Source organism: Urocitellus parryii, chromosome 1 (genome assembly GCF_045843805.1).
Source record: "Urocitellus parryii isolate mUroPar1 chromosome 1, mUroPar1.hap1, whole genome shotgun sequence".
In the NCBI taxonomy this organism is placed as follows: domain Eukaryota; kingdom Metazoa; phylum Chordata; class Mammalia; order Rodentia; family Sciuridae; genus Urocitellus; species Urocitellus parryii.
This window is the reverse complement of record NC_135531.1, coordinates 165,551,946-165,573,421: the sequence shown is the minus strand read 5'-3', so window position 1 is coordinate 165,573,421 and position 21,476 is coordinate 165,551,946. Positions and strand designations below refer to the sequence as shown.

General features: G+C 45.7%; 2 protein-coding genes across 17 annotated transcripts in view; one reads left to right on the top strand and one right to left on the bottom strand.

Annotated features, from left to right (window-relative positions):
• LOC144256697 (tyrosine-protein phosphatase non-receptor type 4-like) overlaps positions 1-21,476 on the top strand; it is an 851,727-nt gene that overhangs the window by 586,141 nt on the left and 244,110 nt on the right. The window lies entirely within an intron of this gene.
• LOC144257126 (secretin receptor) overlaps positions 1-21,476 on the bottom strand; it is a 33,001-nt gene that overhangs the window by 9,035 nt on the left and 2,490 nt on the right. Inside the window, exons 3-8 of the mRNA XM_077803102.1 lie at positions 18,238-18,341; positions 11,248-11,345; positions 10,045-10,177; positions 8,904-9,057; positions 2,121-2,181; positions 75-144 (exon numbers count right to left, since the gene is read on the bottom strand). Coding sequence (XP_077659228.1) covers positions 75-144; positions 2,121-2,181; positions 8,904-9,057; positions 10,045-10,177; positions 11,248-11,345; positions 18,238-18,341 — 620 coding nt within the window. The remainder of the gene's footprint in view (positions 1-74; positions 145-2,120; positions 2,182-8,903; positions 9,058-10,044; positions 10,178-11,247; positions 11,346-18,237; positions 18,342-21,476) is intronic.

Sequence of the window (21,476 nt, the reverse complement as noted above, 5' to 3'; positions counted from 1 at the left end):
CTCTACCCCCATGGGCCGGTCACTGTTTCCATCAGTCCCACTGGGCCCCAGCTCAGGGGAAGACAGCCACTCACCAGGATGGACAGAATCACAGGCCCTCGAATGACCCACCAGATGGAAGCATTGGCATTGATGTCCCAACACCTATGGGACGGAGGGAGGGAGGGACAAGGAGCACTGTCAGGAGGGGGAAGCTGGACTACCCAGCCAATGCCGTTCCCCAGGCAACCTCGGACATAAAAGACTCAGGTTTGTGGCCCGAGCCCTGCAGCTGTGTGCCCAGCACTGTTAGAACCTGCCCCTCTCCTGTAGCTCAGGAGCACAGCTGGGGCACAGGGAGCAGCCACCTATCTCCATGGAATTTACTGGAACCTAAGATCCTGGGGACCCCAGGATCCCAAAGCTAACTTGTCAGAATTCACTGGGGCTCACAGTGGCACACTAAGCTGTCAACAGGGGCCAGACACAGAGCATCGGTGAGTGAGGTGGCACGGTGACTGGCTTGGGACCTCAGGATCCCAGGACATCAGGCATGAGGGGAACCTGATCAGCGAGAGATGCGCCTAGTCCAAGGCAACTGGGACAGAGTTTAATTGGTTGGGTTTATTTGTTTTTGTTTTTTTCCACAAAGGAAATGAGAAGTGCTAATAGAACTTTCCACTTTTTCTTTCTTTTTTTTTTTTTTTTAGAGAGAGTGAGAGAGAGAGAGAATTTTTAATATTTATTTTTTAGTTCTTGGCAGACACAACATCTTTGTTGGTATGTGGTGCTGAGGATCGAACCCGGGCCGCACGCATGCCAGGCGAGCGCGCCACTGCTTGAGCCACATCCCCAGCCCAGAACTTTCCACTTTTTCTAGAGAGGTAGAATTATTTTCCCACAAAGAAAATGAGAAATTCTAATAGAACTCTTTCCATTTTTTTTTCCAGAAAGGAGGGAGGGTTCCTTTTTTTTTTTTTTTTTTTAGAGCAGGAGGCCACCTACTCACTTGCCCAGGTGGCCTCCAAACCCTGGGCTCAAGCAATGCTGACTCCCTCTCCCGAGTTGCTGAAACTGCAGGTGAACAACCCTGTAACCAGCCAGATTTTTTTTTTTTTCTTAAAAAAGTAAATTCACCCATTTTTAAAAAGTGGATTTGAAACCATTATTTGGGGCAGAGTTTGAACTATAAGACACATACAAGCCTCATCCCCCGGCCCACTTCTTGGTCTGGTGGCATCCTACCTACCATGCTGCCTCAAAATATTTCCCGTGCTCACCCGCAGGTGGGCCCCTTGGGCTTAGTCCACCTGCACTTCACTCCTTTATAGAACAAGACCAGAGCTCTGGTTTGTCCAGGTCACTGCCACACCCAGGAGGTGAGAATGGTGCTACCCTCAGGGCTCTTAAACCTGCAGGGGAGGGAGGTGTCTTCCACTGAGCAGCAGCTGTCTGGAGTACAGCAGTCTGGCCCCTGATCTAAGCACAGAGCTGACCCTGCAGGCACAAAGACAGGGCTGCCAGGAGACTGCAGGTGTGGCCCATCTGGAAACACACCTGGAGAGTGAGAAGCACAGCTCCGGAGAACTAGCCTGTGGCCTCTCATCTGAAACAGCAGGCCTTTCCTAGATAGATAGCTCCCTAAATAGCTCCTAGATAGCTCCAAGGGCTGGACCCCTGGGCAGAATCATGGAGCCTGTGGAGACAGTTGGTGGGTCCCCCCTCCTGAACTGGGATTGATTTGTATTAAAATATAGGTTTGTTAGAAGCTTAACCGTGCTATTTGAAGAAAGGGACAATGTCAAGTATAGTTGCCTCTCAGCATCCACAGGAGATGAGTTCCAGGATGCTCCACGATACCGAAACCCACAGATGCTCAAGCCCCTTCAATAAGATCATATAGTATTTGCATATAATTCTACATATATTTTCCTGTACACTTTAGATGACTTAGAATACCTAATACAATGTAAATAGCTATCCTACTATATTGTTTAGGGAATAATGACAAGGACTAAAAGTCGGTACATCTTCAGTGGAGACCAACTTTTCATTTTTCAATTCAAGTTTGGCTGAATTGGTGGGGGGCGGGGCAGAATTCTGTCTACAAATTCTTGGTAACTCTCCTTCCAACCGCTTACCCGATGTCTTCCAGAAAGTGCCTGGTGATAGCCCACGAAGCAACGAAAACAGCTGGGGAACCTGAGGGTTAAAAACAAATTGGGAAGGGGGAAGAGAGGACTCAGACTTCAACAGAGGAACAAGTCGACTCTAGCCCAGGTGCTGAGCCAGTGCCAAGATTTGGTTCCCACAGAAACCCCTTTGCCATCCTCTGTCTCTGTGTAGCCACACGCTTCAAAGGTGCTGGGATGTTCTGGGAGTGGAGGCAGGATTGGATGGATCCTGAAAGCTGCTTGGGGTTAGGAGCATCCTGGGAGCCTGGGCCAGACTCCAAGGACCCCTGGGCAGAATCACGGAGCCTGTGGAGACAGTTGGTGGGTCCCCGCTCCTGAACTGGAATTGATTTTTATTAAAATATTGGTTTGTAGGAAGCTCAATCATCTAACTGGTAAGGTAAACCATCACTGCCATATTGACACAAAAATACACAGACAAGAGAAAATCTTCATGAGGGAACGTTTCCTGACTTCTGTTTAAAGACAGCAAACTGAGCTTAGATATTTATTTCTCTTTTCCCCAAAGCCCCTCCAAAATGACAGCAAAGAGATAGAAATGGGTCCGAGGCTGTAGCTCAGTGGCAGAGTCCTTGCCTAGTGTGTGGGGGCCTTGGCTTCTAGCCTCAACGCCACAGAAAGAAAAAAGAAAAAGAAAAGTGGCATAATAAGAAGCACAAAGACTAGGAAGGAAAGGTGGAGTGGACAAGAGGTGTCACTACATTTAGGAACAGAGAAAACTGATTGAGGAATGACAACTGGGTCCCAGCCCCCTTGTCTCACCACACCCAAAACGTAAAAGGATTCTTTTCTGGGGGAACTGAACAGCCCCAGAAAAAAAGGGGCCTAAAATCAACAGTACTGGGACCCTTCAGCACAGTGGCCACTTCAGCCCAGTCTCCCAGCCCCTCTCCAGTGCCTCTGGTCAGTTCCAAAGTGACTCAGCCAAAGTCAAGTCACCCACCTCTGATTACATAAAAGACTGGAAACAAAACAACCAGAGAAAAGGGACTCAGAGAAACAGACCATGCCAGGAGCAGAAGGAGCCTGAACAAATGACTCTTGGGACAGGAAAGATGATGCCTACAAGATACAGACAGGATCCTGCAAACCAGGAGCAATCAGAGGGTAAGACAGAGGGCTTTGAAACTAAACACAGGGTGACCAAATACAACATTCAAAAGATGGGTTGGGAGATAAAGACCAGGAATCTCCCTGAGAGCAGAGCAAAAAGACAATGGAATGCAAAGTAGGAAATTAGAAAATTAGAGGTTGTTTCCAGGCCATGCACCATCTGACTAAAAGGAGTTTCAGAAAAGAGAAAAAAAAAAAATGAAGGAAAGAAATGATTCATCAGATAATCCAGGATCATCTTCAAGAAATGAGGAGGAGAGTTTGCAGATGAAAGGGCCACCACATGCCAGCAAAATGAATGAAAGGAGACCCACACTGGAGCACATCCCCGCCCCCTCCACCCTGACATTGCTAACTACAGAGAGAAAATCCCCTATGTATTTGTTTGTTTGCTTATTTATTTTTTGCAGTGCTGGGGATGCAACCCAGGACCTTGTGCATGCCATGTAAGTGCTTCACCACTGAACTACACCCCAGCCCTTGCATTTTATACATAGGAAGGTAAATAAAAGTCTCAAGAATGGCACGGCACCCCCCCCCCCTTAAAACCAGAGGTCAAAACTCAAAGTCTTTGAAACTTGAGAGGAAAAATGATTTTTTGACCTGATATTTTATGTCCAACAAAATGACAAATTAGTTGTGAAAATAGAATAAAGACATATTCAGATGTGCGATGCAAAAAATAAAAAATATAGATAGATAGATAGATAGATAGATAAATAAATAAATAAATAAATAAATAAATAAATAAATAAATAAATAAAATGTTTCCTCCAGATCCTGTTTGTCAGACAGATACTGGAGGATGTGCTCCAATACAATGAGGGAGGAAATCAAAGAGAAGGAGACAAGAAATAAAGGAAATAGGATTTGTGACAGAAGGTGAAGAGAATTCTCTGCATGAAGATTAAGACAGCTGAGCAAGTCTAGGAAATCACCAGACCCAGTCAAGCAGGAGGGGAAAAAAGCTCTAGAAAAAACAGTAGCAGATATATTGGGTTAAATAGCGCTGCACCCCCTAATCCAGGTCTAACCAGAACCTTGGAAGGTGCCTGTCTTTGGAGTTAGGTTGTAGTTAATGTCATTAGCTAAGATGAAGTCCTGTTGAATTGGGTGGACCCCTATTCCAATACAATTGGCACACTTAGAAGGCCAGAAGACATGCTGGGAGGAAATGTAGAGGAAAAAGACCACTGACAGACAGACAGACAGAAATGGGGGTGATGTGGCTATCAGCCAAGGAACGCCAAGGCCTTCCAGCTACCACCAGGAACAGGAGAGAGGCGTGGACCAGATTGTCCCTCACAGTCAACCCTGCAAACCCCTTGATTTCAGACTTCTGATCTCCAGGACTGTGAAAGAGTAAATTTATGTTGTGTTGAGCCACCAACTTGGTGGCAATGTGTTAGGCAGCCATAGGAAATTAATACAGCAGGAACAAATGGAAAGAAACATAAAAGTTGTTGGAATTGAAGTGGACTCACCAGGTCAACCCTAATAAAAATAAATAAAGTTGGGAGGTTAGAAATAAAAGGTTCTTGCTCATAATTGCCTGATAGAGTCACAAAAGACTCTGCCAGGACTGAAAGTTTGCACAGCAACTACAAGAAGTAATTCTACAAGGACATTTGCCCAGGGACTGTTCACCTTGGAGGGAGCCACTCTTGTTATCAGTCATCGTGGCCAAAGATTATATCTCATATAATCCTCCCTCTTTTTTTTTTTTTTTTAAAAAAAAGCCTCCTGGTTTCAACTCTTTGAACAAAGTCACAGTTTACTGTGGCACACATATTCCCATTGCCAATGCCATTCTCCAAAAAAATCATTGTTTTTTATTTCTCTGATTTTCTCAAAATTTAGGTTGACAAAACATAGGCACTGAGATTTCCTGTTAACATTTGATGATTTGGAAAATAGTACTGGAGGGTTTTTCAGAGAATTCGGGAGAATCAGTGAAAGTGATATAATAAAATATTGATAAGCAAATAAAAAAACTCAACTCCAGGAAAAATAAAATGCTAAACAAATCGGAAGGATAATTGTTGTATACCACTTGGCTCAGTAGTAAACAATATTTACGTAGATATGATCAAGTAGTAGGCAATATTAATTCACTAAACAATTCTGGGCCTGTGGTGAGACAGACAGTCCTGGCAGGCAGGGCGTGGCCAAGCAGGCTGCTCCCCTCAAGGCACCTGGGAAACAGAGTGAGAGGAAGGGACTGGAGACAAGAGATAGTCCCCAAGGGCATGCTCCCAAGGACACACTCCTTCCAAGTACCCAGGTCCCACCTCCTACAGTTTGCACCATCTCCTGATGGTTCATTCAGCTATGAACCCATCAGTGGATTAATCCAGTGATGAGCCCTGATGATCCAGCATTTCCTAAAAGCCCCATCTCTGAACACTGCCATACTGGGGACCAAGCCTTCAACCCATGAGGTTGCAGGGTTGCAGGGGTCATTTCATATTCAAGCCCTTGGGACCTGGGAACTTGATAGACATGCACAGTCCTGGGTCCCACCCTACACCCACTGACTCAGAGACTTTAGGGCCCAACGAGCTGGGTTGGACATGTGTCACCCACCCCCCAGTGATTCTGAGGCAGAATCATCAGACCTACCACATGTTCAGGTTCATGGACCAAGTGGGAGCTTGGTTCATCTCCTAGAAAAGCTGAGCTATCATTCTTTTCTGAACACAGAGTGATACTTCAGACACTTCGAAAAAATAAAACCTTGAATAAGTATTAAAAACTTTAAATGGGTTCACTTCTTTTGACTCAGTAATCCAGATGCTGGGATTTTGTATTATATAGGGAAAAAAGCTTTGCCCATAAAGTATTCATCACTGTGCTATTTCTAATAGTGAAGCTGGATGCAGTGGTGCTGGGCTCCCTATTGCTTGGGAGGCTGAGGAGAGGGTCACCGAGCCCATGAGTTCAGGAGCAGCCTGGACAACATAGCGAGACCCTGTCTCAAAAAAAAAAAAAAAAAAAAAAAAAAAAGTATACACACACACACACACACACACACACACATAGTGAATACTTAGAAAAATGTGAAATGTCCAAACAGTAGATATTTGGTTAAATACATTTACAATGTAATTTAAAATGTGGATGATTTGAAATAATTCAGAACATGCTTATGTGTTCATGGGAAAGAAGCAAGACTCAAAATTCTTCATAAGGAATGACCACAACTACATGAGAAAAAAAATTGCTGGTAGAATAAAGGCTGGAAGAAAATTCCAGAAAATGTTTGTATATGGGACTAGGATAAGTTTCCGTACTTAAAAAGGATTATTTTTTTTCTAATTTTATGGCAGCATGTACTCATTTAATTAACTTATCCCTGGGGAAGCCAGTAAAAATTGAGGAGGGGGCCACTATTTTTGCATTTGAAAGTCTCCTCACACATTGAAATAATATTGCTCAACAATAAGCCATACTTACATAGATACAATAATGTAAATATGATTTAACTAAATATTATGAGAACTCACAATGGAAGAATGAGAGTAGTGGATGAAAAATTTTATATCCTTATCTTTCATCATAAGGAGGTAACCAATGATACTTCAAATCAAGAAAGAATAGCAGAGTCTTTAGAAACATGAGAGTAATTATTAGGAGGGACAGCTAAAATCGCTGAATCCCTTCACCATCTCTTTGGGACCTCACAGGCAGACAGGCCAGGAGAGAAGGGATCATTGTTTGTTTATGTGCTGTGTAGTCCCCAGCACCCAGCACAGGGTCTGGCATATAATAGATGCTTAATAAATACTTGAGCAAGAAAATAATGCTCTCATTATTTAATGTAAACCTCTTAAAAACCCCATGATAGAGATATCATCATGATGCTTCTATCTGTTTTCTGATGCTGGGGATCAAACCCAGTGCCTCACATGCTAGGCAAGCATTCTGTCATTGAACTATGTCCCTAGCCTTTACAGTGCAGTTTTGTCCCCTACTATACTACAAATTTACCATGGGCCATGGAATTGGTAAATTTTTTTGGTAACTTCTATCTTGGGGATAATTTATTTCTATGTTTTTATAATCTCCAAACACAAAGAAGTGCTCAAAGAATGTTGAGTAAATTTTGACCCTGATATTATAGAGGAAAAACTCTCCAAGTCCACACAGCTAATCCTGGCAGATCTGGACTTCAAAGTTCAAAAAGCTGAGCTCCAAATTGGGTGCTTTTTGTCAGTTAGCTGCATAAGGTAAGTCCCTGGTCCCCAGGCCTCTGGGACTGCTGTCCGAGGCAGACATTTGTACAGCCCTACAGCCCCTGCTGGCTGAGGGTCATGCGCTCATCAGGCTGCCAAGGTTTAGAAGTAGTGTACTCTGCCAGCTCAGGTGGCCTCCCTGCTGGTCTGATGGGGAGACCAGGCCCTTGCACATAAGGATTTAGACAAGCAGAAAAGGCACAGGAGGGCATTCCTGGCAGGAACCCTTCTTAATTAAAAGGAACAGGAAGAAACTGCATGAATCTAATGGCTGGGACACACACTGTCTTTGTAGGCCTGGGAATCACCACAGGAACCTGGCTCTCTGACTAGAACCCAGTGGGTAACTAACACATGTCTTTATCAAATGAATGATGGAAGGATGGATGGGTGGGTGGGTGGATAGATAAATGGATGGATATTTGTTAATGATAAAGTAAAAATTAAAAGGCTTTGGATATTAACAAGGCTTGGTTTGGATCCTGGGTCTGCTCTTGTCTATGGTGTGAATTGAGCATAGTATGTTCCATCTCTGAGCTGAGGTCTCTGAGAAGCTTTTGGGATGTTATGATGATTAAGTGATGCATATATGCCTGACCAGAAATGGAGTTCCTTGACCAGAAAGGCAAGGAGGAAGAGATGTAATGGGGGCCTGCAGGTGGCTGTCTTGCTATCATTTCCCCTTTTATAAAATAAATGGTGAACTTCCTTTGGGAAGCCATGTGGTTTGAGCAGTTTATGCCAATCAGCATATTCCAGTCCTTCAGCCTCTATGATTGGGTCAACGATGTGCATGTGATTGAAGAGGTCCAATCCAAGTGAATCTTAGAATATTTGTTGGGACTGCTGGGACATAGTCTTTCTTTCTCATTGGAGCTGGGTTATAAAAAGCCCGTAGCCCAAAAGCTATAGGCAATTACTCTGGGAGTTGCAGATGAAGGATAAATCTGATGTTCTAAGAGACAGAAAGAATCACTGTTAAAATGCTAGATTCATCCTGGTCTAAAGTCCCAGCCTTTTTAGTTGCATAAGCCAATTAATTTCTTTTATGTTTAAAGTCTACCTGAGCCAGACTTGACACTAGCAGTCAAAATCATCGTGATTCAGAAAGGAAGAAAGAAAGATGACATGTAAATGGAAGATGAGGCCACAAGTATTGGGTGGAACCAAATTGTAAAAGGACTCAGATGCCAGAAATTGGTGCCCAATTTTAGCTATTATTTTCCACTCAACAGATAAACTAGAAAGAGCCAAACATCAAGCAACTTGCAGAAGATTACAGAAATTAGTTTAATGTGGAGCTGGATCAAGAAAAGAAATCCTTCCTACTTAGGGCCCTCTCCTGCGTGCTGCACAGACACCACACTGTGGAGAAACATACCCCATCCAAGGGCTATGAATCCCTGCAGGCACTTCCTTTCCGAGAAGAAGGAGATGATGAGGAGTGTGTGGAGGTAGAGGCCTTCCACCAGCAACCAGGCGTAGTTGGCCATGATGCAGTACTGGAAGAAGATCATAACCAGCTTACAGCCCACCTGGACAGAGAAAGGCAGGTGAGTCCAGGTCAGGTGGCCTTGGCTTCCCTCTAGTGACCAACCCAAAAGGAAAAAGCTCTGGGTTATAGGAAGCAGGAGCCAGGCCACAGTGAGCCTCAAGTTTCAGAGCCAATTCCTGTGGCCTTCCTGTCAGAAGACCAAGCAAGCCCATAGCATTCTCTAGAGAGTAAAAGTCCACAGGCCACATGGGTTTTGTCAAGATGGTCAATGAGCCATCCATAGGGAAGCAGTAACAGGGTTTAAATTCTGGAACTGGCTGCCAGACTTTATAAGGAAGAGTCTCCTTCAGTGGGAAAACTGCCCCATATTGCTCAACCCCTCTCATTTTTCTGATGAGGAAACTAGTTTAGAGAGGGAAGGAATTTCTGAGCCAAGGGTAACAAAACTCATTCCAAGCTCACTTTTCATGAAATAATGACAAAGGGGTGTGCCAACCACTATTAGGAGGCATCATTGATGATGACTAAAATGGCCCTGACTGGTTCATTATACCTGGACTAGAAAATTCCAAATCCTGACAGGGATGCCATGATGTAGGGTTCTCCTGATGGAGCTACTTCTTTAACATTAAGAGGCAGCCCTAGACCTAGCGTTGTGGCACACACCTGTAATCCCAGCAGCTTGGGAGACTGAGGCAGGAAGATCATGAGTTCAAAGCCAACCTCAGCAAAAGTAAGGCACTAAGCAACTCAGTGAGACCTTATCTCTTAAAAAAACACAAGGGCTGGGGATGTGGCTCAAGCGGTGGCGCGCTCGCCTGGCATGCGTGCGGCCCAGGTTCGATCCTCAGCACCACATACCAACAAAGATGTTGTGTCCGCGGAGAACTAAAAAATAAATATTTAAAAAAAAATAGGGCTGGGGATGTGGCTCAGTGGTGGAGTACCTCTGAGTTCAACCTCGTTACCCACATCACCCCCCAAAAAGGCAGGCCTAGCTGTACCCTAGGGGACCCAGCCATGTTACCCTGTGGGTATCACAATAGGTGACGTCATCTGAGGAGAAGAGCACAGCATCTTTGATGAAGTTGGACAGGGCACGCAGGATGAAGGACACGAACAGGTGCATGTGGATGTAGTTGCGGGTGCAGTGGAGCCTCCTAGAGGGACAGATTGCAAGGCTATAGGGGCCAAAGCCAGGAAGGGCTGGAACTCAGCCAGGCCCTCCCTGACCCCAGCGCATCCGAGAAGCCGGACATCAGCTTCTTCCAGTTCTCACCCGTCTCTGTGAACAGAACCTGAATGAGAACCCCAGTGTATTGTCTCATAACTGCAGGGATTTTTTCTTTTTTTTTTTTTAAGCGAAGGTTGTAGGGGCAATATACTTTCTGCCCTGACCTACCATTTTCTCCATCTCCCAGAATTGCTTCCTCTGCTGTAGAAACAAAAAATGTGGTTACTTATTCCCCTTCTGCTTCAAAATGCAGGATTTCTCAAGGAGAGCCCGTTCTAGCTCTTGCGGAAGATGACTCCGCCCTCCTCACGTTTGAGTCAGATTCGACCAATCAGCGCTCCATCCCTGACTGTACTGATTGGTTCGGAGGTTGAACACGTGATCCAAGCTGAGCCTATGAGGACTCCCTTCCCAGGACTTTTGCTAGAACTGATGGGGAAGAGGTTCACTTTGCCCTTGGCTTTGCTGAGCTGATAGCGCTTGCCCTTGTCGCCTCTGGTGGTTATCTTTACCATTTCTGAAGAAAGGCTGCCAGAGAAAGAGGAAAGTCCAGAGCAGAGAAATGGAGGAAGACTTAGTTTTGCTGATTGCCTCTGAGCATCTACCTTCCATCCAGCCATGCCTAAAGCATGTGCCCCTGAACTTGTCAATTATGTGGGTCAGGTCACCTTTGTTTTCTTCAGTTGTTTTGAGGCAGATTTCTGTCTTTTGCAACCAGGAGTCAAAACAGACACCTATAAAGTGTTTCTTATAGCATTGTGAGAATATTAGAAATAACATTTCTTAAAAAAACTAATCTGGCCACATTATCAGTAATGCTTAGCAAGTGTTGAATGAGTAAAGGAATGCAGTGGTCACAGGAACTTTATGTTTTGGCACAGGTGAGCTTTATATAGAGAGGCGACAAGCCAGCCCACCCACACCTTCCTCTTTCCGACCTGAGCAAGTAAGACCCAAAGTTGGCTGGAGGATGGAAAACCGGCAGCATGTTCTTACCGTAAAGCACAGAGGATGCTGAGAGCAACAAGGAGCATCACCAGGGAGGAGCTGTAGCCCACGGTGTACATGACCTTCAGCTTCAGCAGGTAGGCATGCTGCAGAGAGAGCCACGTATCAGCCAACCACCCACCTGCTGGCCCTTATGTGCCCCAGTGCCTCTGCTTCAGGCAGCTTGAGCCCAACTGTCCTGAGTGCTATTCCATTTGTGCCCCAAGGATGTCACATCACAAACTGGTAAGATCATAACAGCTTGACTTTGGAAAAATTTGGACTATCCTCTGATGCCTATTCAAACTTGCACATTGTGTACAGAGCCCTTACCAACACTCTGAACTCAAGTCTTCTCTTGAATATGTAAGAATAAGGTGCTCACTGCCTTTTTAGGAAGTTATCTGGAGCACAACAGTATAAAAATAATAGATTTTTTTTTCTTATATGAAGCTAAAATTGGCTTTAATATTGCAGCTGTGAGTGCTTTTTCTTCCTTTTGGAGCCATTTAAATTAAATTCACCTTGAACATTAGAGGTATTATATAGAAGAGTTAGGAAGATACAGAGAGGTCTGTCATTTTCCAACAAAGCAGTTCTGCACATCTGTCCTTCACTTATCTTCTCGGCATTTATTCTGTGTTCTTAATCTCCTTCCACAATTCTTCATTATTTAAATCAATGAATATGCTCTAGTTTGTCAATCTCCTTAGATAAGATACCCAGAACTACATAGCTCAAGAGCTCCAGATATATTCTCCAACAAGGAAAAAGCAGAATGGGACCACCACCTGCCTGATCCGCACACTGTGCTCCTCTTAATGCAGTCAATTGGGCATTTACTTGTTTAGTAGCCACTTCACACTGTTGGCTCGTCTTTGGTACCAATGTCCATAGACTGAAATGTGGGGCAAAAAGTTAAAATTTGACATACAGAAATTGAAAACCTTCACTTAAGTTCTGAAAAATAAATTGTACAATGGTTTTTAAAAGAATCAAGTAAATGGAATTTAAAATGATATTTTTTTAGCAATCAAATTAACAAATACTTAAAAGCAATAACATTCTATTCAGATGAGAGTATAGTGGGAGTAAAACCTGCTTCCATCTCTCTGAAAGGTGATATTAAGATTTCTATCAAGAGCCTTTGAAACATACATTTCCTTTGATCTTTCTTCTACTCCAAGAATTAATTCTATGAAAATACAGCTACTTTTCATATCTGCCAGTTTTGCATCCACAAATTCTACCAACCATGACTGAATTTTTTTAAAATTGCTTCTATACTAAGTAAGTAGTACAAATATTTTCTCTTGTTATTATTCCTTGTTATTATAATGCAGCGTAACAACTACTTACACAGCATTTACACTGCATTAGGAATTACATCTAATCTAGAGATGTTTTAAGTGTACTGGAGGGGGCTGGAGCTCAATGGTAAAAGTGCTTGCCTAGCATGTGCAAGGCCCTGGGTTTGATCCCCAGCAACACACACACACACACACACACACACACACACAGGTTTAAAGTATATGGAAGGGTGTTCTTGGGTTTATGTACAAATACTACACTATTTTATATATAAAGACTTGAGTATCCTGGGATATAGGTGTCTCTGGGGGTCCAGGATCCAATTTTTTGAGAATACTTCAAGATAATATAGTCAGAAAAACAAAAGCTTATTTATATTATAAAAATATTTCTTTCAGAACTATTGGTGACGGAAAAGAAACCTCCAACAATAGAAGAATTGTTAACTCAATTATTTTAAACCAAAATGACTTTACTATTATGCCACTGCTAAAATGCTGGTTTCCAGAGTTTTCAAAGAAGTTGGGACATGTCGATGTATTGTGATGGGAAAAGGCAGATACACATTTTACATGGGCAGGGTGATTCTAGCTATAAATGTAAAAAACATTAGGCTGAATTATATAAAATTGCCTTTTTATGTAGATCAAAATAATTGGATATTCCAGGGGATTCAGTCTCATGTATGTCTAGAAACAAGATTTTAAGGGGATATGTTGAATGTTAATAAGTGGTTAACTTTGAATTATAGGTTTGGGAATAGAGCTATTTTCTTTTGTATTTTATCTGTATATTTAATTTTTCTATACTGGGTCAATGCTATTTATAACCAAAATAAAAGGGTAATTAATTTTTAAATTAATTTGTTTATTTGGTACTGGGGATTAAACCCAGGGGCACCTCACCACTGAGCCACATGCCCAGTCCTTTTTATTTTCTTATTGCAACATGGTCTCACTAAGTTGCTTAGGGCCTGGCTAACTTTCTGAGGCTGGCCTTGAACTTACAATTTTTCTATTACAGCCTTCTGAGTTTCTAGGATTATAGCCATGCATCTAATTAATTTCTTAAGAAGTCACAAGAATTGGATTGGGGAAACTTGGCTGATAGCTGTTCATAGAAAGGCCCACGTTTGGGGCTAAGGATATAGCTCAATTGGTAGAGTGCTTGCTTTGCGTGCACAAGGCCCTGGATTCGGTTTCCAACAAAACACACACACACACACACACATAATAATAATAATAATAATAATAATAATAGCCCAATCTCCATGGTATCACACAGGGTACTGTAAAGAAAGAACACAGGCTTCAGAGGCAGGAGACAAGTGTCCTAAGCCCAGGACTGTTACTCACCAGCTGTGTGACCTAGGGGAAATTAATCAACTTCCCTGAGCCTCAGATTCTTCATCTGCCAAATGAGGATAATCATATCTATGTTGCAGGCTTGTTGGAAGAATGATGAGGTAAATAAGGTTATCAGGATATAGTATCCAGACAATGTCTGGCATTTAGAAGACTCTCAGTATATGGTATTTTTTCCCCCACTCTATCATCTACCCTTCAAAATGAGTCAGTGGCATGAAATGGTAGGAAGTCTGAGGTATGAGGTAGCTGCTAAAAAAATTAGGCCTATTCTCAGTTACATTGATGGAGTGTTGAGAGCAGCTGGTTGCGCTGGAATGCTTGGAGTGTCATGTCCAGGTCGGGGATGTTATTTTAAGAGGCACATTAATAAACTGGAGCATTTCCGAAGGTATGAAAACATTTGGGTAAGTTATACCCGCAGGGAGGAAAAAACAACTTAGGGGAGAAAAATATCAGAATGATTGATGTGTAGAAGGCAAGATTTCACATGTAGTCTCCGGAGGGAAGAAGTTACCAGAAAATAAGTAGCTTTTGACTCAGAGTAACCACACATTTTTTGACAACAAGAGGTGACCTTGGATAGGACGCCTGCTAAAATGACACTGAACTTCCCTCCTGACCTAACTGCTCTCCCAGCAGCCAGGAGTCACCTCTCACGGATGAAGCAAAGAGCCCTGATGGGCAGTGAGGTGCCTTAGATCAGTGTTTCCTAGAATCTGGGACCCATGAAATGTCAAACTAGGGACAACATGTCAATCAGGAATCTTGCTGCATACAGGATAAGCTCTGCAGCTGAGCACATAAGCCTCACTCCCAGGGATGCTTGGACCAGCCCGTGGGAGCCTAAGGAGGCTCAGGGTGACCCATGAGAGTGTTGAGGCAGAATATTCTGCACTGTCCAGCGGCTGCAGTCATGGTCTGCCATGTGATCTCTAGCCCAGCTCTCATGCCTTCCTTGATCTGCCAGGTCTCAACCAGAAACAACCCAGCTCCCTGGAGTCCTGATGTGACCCTTGGCTCCTTGGCTCTTAACATCTGTAATTAAGCACAGATGCCGAAGACCTGGAGTTCAGAAACCCCCTGCTGCCTCTTTGGGGTCCAATTGCCTGTCTCTTTGCTGTGCAGCCTGCCTGGGCCACCTTCTTGCTGTACCCTCTAGATCAGCTTCAGCAAAAATTACATATAAAGGGACAGAGAGTAAATATTTTAGGCTTTTGGTGCCATACAGTTGCTTTTGCAACCTCTCAACTCTGTCCTTGCAAAAGTAGACTTGTGCAAATGGTCTTGGCCATGTTCCCATCAAACTGAATTAGCAAAAGCACTGGCGGTCCCTGCTTGAGGCAGGCAAGACATGCCTTGTCTCTCTGTCAATCCGGGTCCACTGTGGGCATTCGTCAATAAATAGTGGTGTGGGCCAAGGAAGGATGTTGCAAGAAGACCAAGTAAGCTGTGTCTTCACCATCAGTTGACAAGAGAAAAAGACATTTTAACAATAATGATTAGGAAAAAAAGGATACTTCAAATCTCAGAGTAAAGCTCAAAGTTCATACAAGTTTGTGGACCAGCATTGAGGGTCATATCTGGAAACCCTTCCTGTCTTAAGGATTTTTTTGCTTATTTGTTTGTTTGTTTGTTTGTCTCTTTTCATTTTGGTTTCTTGTTTTGGAGACAAGGTCTCACTAAATGGATGAGGCTGGCCTCAAACTTGAGATCCTCCTGAGGCCTGCTGGGTCACCTGGGTCACTGGAATTATATGCATGTGCCACCAGGCTCTGGGTTTGTTTTTTTTTTTTTAATTTTAATTGTTCTATTTTTGTAGCATGAACTGAAGTCAACCTAGATCTCCTTTCCACCATTCTTGAATAATTGACTTTCTGAGTTGAGTCCATAATTGTGCATTTGCCTCTGTGAAGTTTCAGTCCCTTGGTTTGGGATTTTATAGTTTCAACTCTGCCATAAACATTGTGGTAAAGGCTCCAGGTTCTATTCTTTCCAGTTGACTAGTCTAAGCCAACAGTCTGTTGTGTTACTTGATAGATATAAATCCCCAAAACTGCTGGGCATGGTGGCACACGCCTATAATCCTAGAGACTTGGGAGGCTGAGGCAGGAGAATCACAAGTTCAAAGCCAGCCTCAGCAACAGGGAAGTCCTAAGCAATTCAGTGAGATCCTGTCTCTAAATAAAATACAAAATAGGGCAGAGGATGTAGCTCAGTGGTGGAATGTCCCTGAGTTCAATCCCCATTGTTCCCCGGCCCCCACAAAAGAAAACATAAACAAAACAAATCACAAAACCTACAGTTCCATGGGATTTTCAGTAATTCTTAAGGGTGTAAAGAAATCCTAAGGCCAAAAAGTTTGGGAAATTCCACCTACACCAATCATGCATACCTCTACTAAAGATTGGTTCAGAGTGGGGCGGGCCTAACCCATTTTGGGTCATGAGATGTGAAGACAGGCTCCAGGGGGTGTGGGGGGTGTGGGGGTTGGGGGGGTGGGGGGTGTTTGCAGGGTGTGTTGTGGGGGAGTCTTTCAACTCTTCAGGAAGAAACCTAGGAAGTTCCATCTTCTGGGCCAGAAGGAATGGCAGAATCTCTGGCCATGACTGCTGATGGCAACGGGAGCCTTAGGAAGACAAGGGAGAGAGATCAAAATAACCTGGCCCTGGGCGACTTTGTGGTGCTTCTTCATCAAAGAATCCTGGAGCCCATTCTCTGCCTTCCCTGATATGTGAGCTTCACTTTCTTAATAAATCAGATGGAAATTTGATATCTGTTTCCCAAAGCATCCTTTGACCCTCCATCCTGCCTCCCATCGTGAGAATGTTCCTTCTTAGTTTGATGACTTTATAAACTTGATACACATAACCTCCCTTTCTACACATGAATAAATGACAGAAATAGCCCTTTGCAGAAGAACCCACTGCCCAGCGCTCCATGATCCTGTGTGCCCATGAGTCACTCCACGCTCCTATTGTCTCCAACTGGATAAGCCCCAGAAGGAAAGAAACTCCATCCTCCACCCACTCCTGCATGTAGAACAAGATGGATTGACTAGAGACGGGAATCTGAGAAAGAAGTCAGAAGCCAGTGTGGTCTGCTGCCCAACTTCCTCCTTTCCCCCATGAGCTTGCAGGGCTATTTTGAGGCTGTAATGTAATTATACGTCAAGCAGCTGGCGCATGATAGACATTCAGAACAACAAGCTTTTTTTTTTTTTTTGTAGGGTGGAGGAATGCTGGGGACCCAGATTCTCACGCTTAACCTCAAGCATAACAAACATTTATCTGGCACCATGAAGCCTCTAGACACCATGATAGCCTGGGAATAAATAAGACTTTCTAATTTGTCACTGCAGGACCCCCAGATCCAGACCCAGGCCTGGACCCTAGGAGGTGCCCAGTAAATGTTTGTGTGAATGGATGTCCACCTTTCAGTGAGAGGGATGGAGAAAGACGGCACATGCTGACCATTTTACCATAGCATGGTAGGTAACAGAGGCCAGCGCAGAGCACAGAAGGGGGTCTTCTTTGGTGTGGGTGAGGGAGACTTTCCAGAATGGGCTACAGTGGGTGGAATCTTGAAGGATGTGAAAGAATCAGGAAAAGAGAGATGGGAAGTGCTGTCTAAGCAAGGGGTCCCAGTGAGCAAAGGCCAAGTGGGGGACAAGATGGCTCAGGATATGTGAGCTTTGAGGGTCTGGGCTGTCCTGGGAAGGGAGCTGAGCCTGGGCTGGACCCTGACAGTGACCGTCTGAGGAAGTCTCAGAGGGTACCCAAAGAAGTTCTGCTCTGCACCAGATCCAAGAGACTCCCTTGAGAGCCAACACTTATTGAGCACTTACTATGGGGCCAGGCAGGCATCTCGCGCATCCTTGTACTGACTCATTTAGTTTCTCTTGACAAGCCTGTATAGTCGAACTATCAATAGCCAGATTTCCCAGACGAAGAAACTGGGACATAGAGCGATTAATTCCTCCCCAGAGACACCAAGTTCAAGGTCAGGATTCGGACTCACCATCCTGGCTCTGAGCATTTAGCCACCACGTGGCTTCTCTTTTGGTTTTATAAATAAACCACCCCAGTCTCATGGTGGTATATGGCAATGTTCACAGTGCCTAGGGTCTTCCTGACCTTCACCTCTAGGTTGATAGACTGAGGTTGTAACACAGCTCCTGGAAGCTCAGCTGAGCAGAGAAGTGTGTGGGGGGGATTGAGAGTGGCCCCAGGTCCTGACCTCTGGACCACACTGGTATCCTCTGTCTCTTCTCAGGCCTCCCCACCTCCCAGGACCCCCTTGGGGTGGAGGTTGACCGGCTTACCCGCCTCTCATTGGAAGAGTCGTTCACATTAACCCCGCAGGCCAGGTCAGGCCTGGGGAAGGTTTCTGACCAGCCGTCTGCTGTGCAGTTTCGGAACAGGGAACCTGTGGGTGCCAAGTGTCCAGCAGGTAAGCAGTGGGTGCTGGCAATGTTATTTTTATCCTGAAATCTATAGTGACATGTAAATGCTACAACCATTTTATAGCTGGGGAACCTGAGGCACATGGGGTTTCAATAATTGCAACGATCACACCCTAGTAAATGGGGAAAGGGGGCTGGAACTCTGGGGCTCCTGGCTCCAGGGCCGTTCTCTTCACCACGCACCACGTGCTAGTGCCCTTCTTGACTCCTGCCTGGTGCTTTGCCTGACCCCAAGTCCTGCCGACACATAACAGGAAGGTCCCCTAGAACAACTAGGGGAGGTGGCAAGGACCTGGCCACTCTAACAATGATCTTTACTCAGTCTACTGTTGTTACAAACCTTGCTCCAAGAAAGTTCCATTTCATATCTCACTTCATGCCCTGCTCACCGGGCCATGTGAAAGCCACCAGAGTGCCACTGAGATACACCTTTCCAGACAGCCACCTCTCACCAGAAGGCTGGAGTTATTAGTCCTTTAGCCAACACAACAAGGCTACCTGTGGAGACAACTGAAGTTCTGTTTGCCCCGTACACCCAGGCAAGGCTGCAGGCTGACCCCTCTCACCAGGTAGTCCATGGTTTCTGGGCTGCCCTGAGGAGGCCCAGGGCCCTTGTGCACCAGACTCTGGCTGGATAGAGAGAAAGGCACATGAATGGAATTGAAGGACCTGCATGGAGCCCTCCCCATAATGGAAGGGAGATGCCAGCTAGAAGGCCCCAGGAGGAGGTGCCCACCTTGGACTGAGGTCCAGCTGCCTTCTATACTCTGGGCTACCAAGATCTGGATCCCCAGTTCTGGCGAGTGGGAGATATCATGAGGTGAGGACAATGATCTCTAGGTACTGAGGGGAGAACCCTGTCCAGGGGCCCCTTAACAACCCTGGCTGAGCCTGGGATACTCCTCTTCCATGAGGCTGGGCCACCACTCACAGAGTTCGGGACCAAACAGCTTCCACTGAGCTAGAGAAATGTGGCTGGGCTTTCTAGAAGCAGCCACTGTGCTGTGTACTTTCTGTATGGATTCTGATCCCATCCTCACAGACCCCAGGAAGGCAAGGGTTGTCTATTCTGCAGACCATAAAACCAAGGCCATGGTGCCCAGACGGGGTGAACTTTATCACTAGGCTGCCTTCCTGTCTGGCCCTTTCTTTCTGATCCCAGGTGTGGCTTCTAGCCCCAGGAGATTCTGTCCTTTGGGCTCCAGACATGCCCAGCCTATGGGTCAGGGAGGCCTGGAGCCTAGGTCTCTAGAGGAGCCAGACTTGAGTTTGAAACCCAGGGCTGCTGTGTGACCTCACCTGCACCACTTCTCTGTGCCGGGTAGGAATAATCACCCTCTGTGCAAAAGCAAGCAGGACCAACACTGGCACATGGAGCGGGGCTAGGCTGCTGCCAGCACAGAGCAGGCCTTGCAGCCCCACTTCCTCTCCTTTCAGCCTTTCCAAATAAGGCAGGAGTGGACAGGCCACGGGGACTTGGAACTCAGGGGAGGCAATGGGAAAGAATGGTGGTCCAATTTGGCATGGTTGAATGGCAACAAACACCCAGACCTCAGATCCAAAGGTAGCACCTGCCTCAGGCTGACTGTGGACTCAGCCCACTGCACCTGCCCTGGTGTTTAGGGCCCTCTCCTCGCTGACCCAGCAGGATTCCCAAGAGATCTGCATGTGACCCAGGCCAGGGCCAAGAATTGCTGACAAGGTGAAGTCCCCTGCTGATAGAGCCACCTGCAAGGCTGCAAACATAGCATTGGGACTCCCTGGGGCCCTCATAATCCCTTGTACTCCCCCCCCCCGCCACCCCAGTTTAATTCCTAACAACTAAGGGGTCCTTAGCCAGGTACAAGCCAGCGGACACCTCAGGGCACCCCTGAAAACATATTCACATGCATTAGGGGAAGAATCAGTCCAATGCTGTCGTCCAAGCCTCCCGGCCCCTAATGAGGTTGGGGACTGCTGCTACCTCCCACTAAGCAGGAAGGAAAGAAGGGCCAGGCCTGACTGCACCCAGAATGTGTTTTTGAAAAAGCAATGCTGGAAGAAGGCGCCCTTTGAAATGCATCCTAGAGGGAACATTGAGGCCTGGCATGAGAACTCTCTGGGGCAGAAGGCAGCTATAGTTTCTCGAGTCACAAGGACACCCATCCTGTCAGGCCCATGTGGTGGGTACCCTGGGAAGAGTAAATTTATGAATTAACTCTGGTATTTATTTTTCTTTGTTCAAAAAGAAGGGTCCAGAACACCACCTTGTCATCACTGGGCTCTCCCACAGGGGTCAGAATTGGGGTTGGGGACACCACTAGGGGGAGATTTTCTTCCTGAAGGGAGATAAGGAGCAGGAGTCCAAGGTTCTGGGTGACTAGCAGAAGGTCCTGATCTGTGTTTATGGACCAGCTGACTCCCCAAAGCCCGAGGCAGGACTGAGTGGGATGGTCCTCCCCACCACGCCAGGGCTGGAACCAAGCTCCCAGTAGTCAGGACCTCAGTGTGGATCTGCAGCCCACAGCGGCACCATGTGGTGGCAAGGTGAAACTGCAGCTGTGTTAGGCATCCCTATGCCTAACTCCATCCTTAAAGCAGCTTCCATCCTTAAAGCATGCAGACAGGGAATTGAGTCCCTGGGGGAGTCCCCAATGCGTGGTGAGTGATTTGAGGGTAGGGAGCCTCAAGAGGGGTCAAAGGAATTCTAGTTAACGAGGAGGGAGTAACTGGGGAGTGATGTAATAGGCTGGCACCTCATCATCCCGGTTGCAGTGGGCACTGGTTTTGCCAGCCCCTCTGCAGAAGGACAGGAGGGAGGGGAACAGGAGGTGGAGGCACTGTGGCTCTGGGAGGGCTGGGGAGGAGAAGAGCTTTAAATCTTTTCAACAGGAGAAAATCCCAATCAGCCATTGATGGAGCACTGTCTGGGAGTCAGAGACCAGGAGGGTCTGGTCCTGATCTTGCACCTGACCATCAAGGTTTTCTAGGCCAACCATGGCTGTGTTGGTGTCCCGCTTACTGATCTTCACAGACCCTAGGACAGACATGGAAGGGTCAGGCCAGGAGTAAAGACTGTTGGTGAGTTTGCAGGGGAAGGGGGAGGGGCCGGGGGGAAA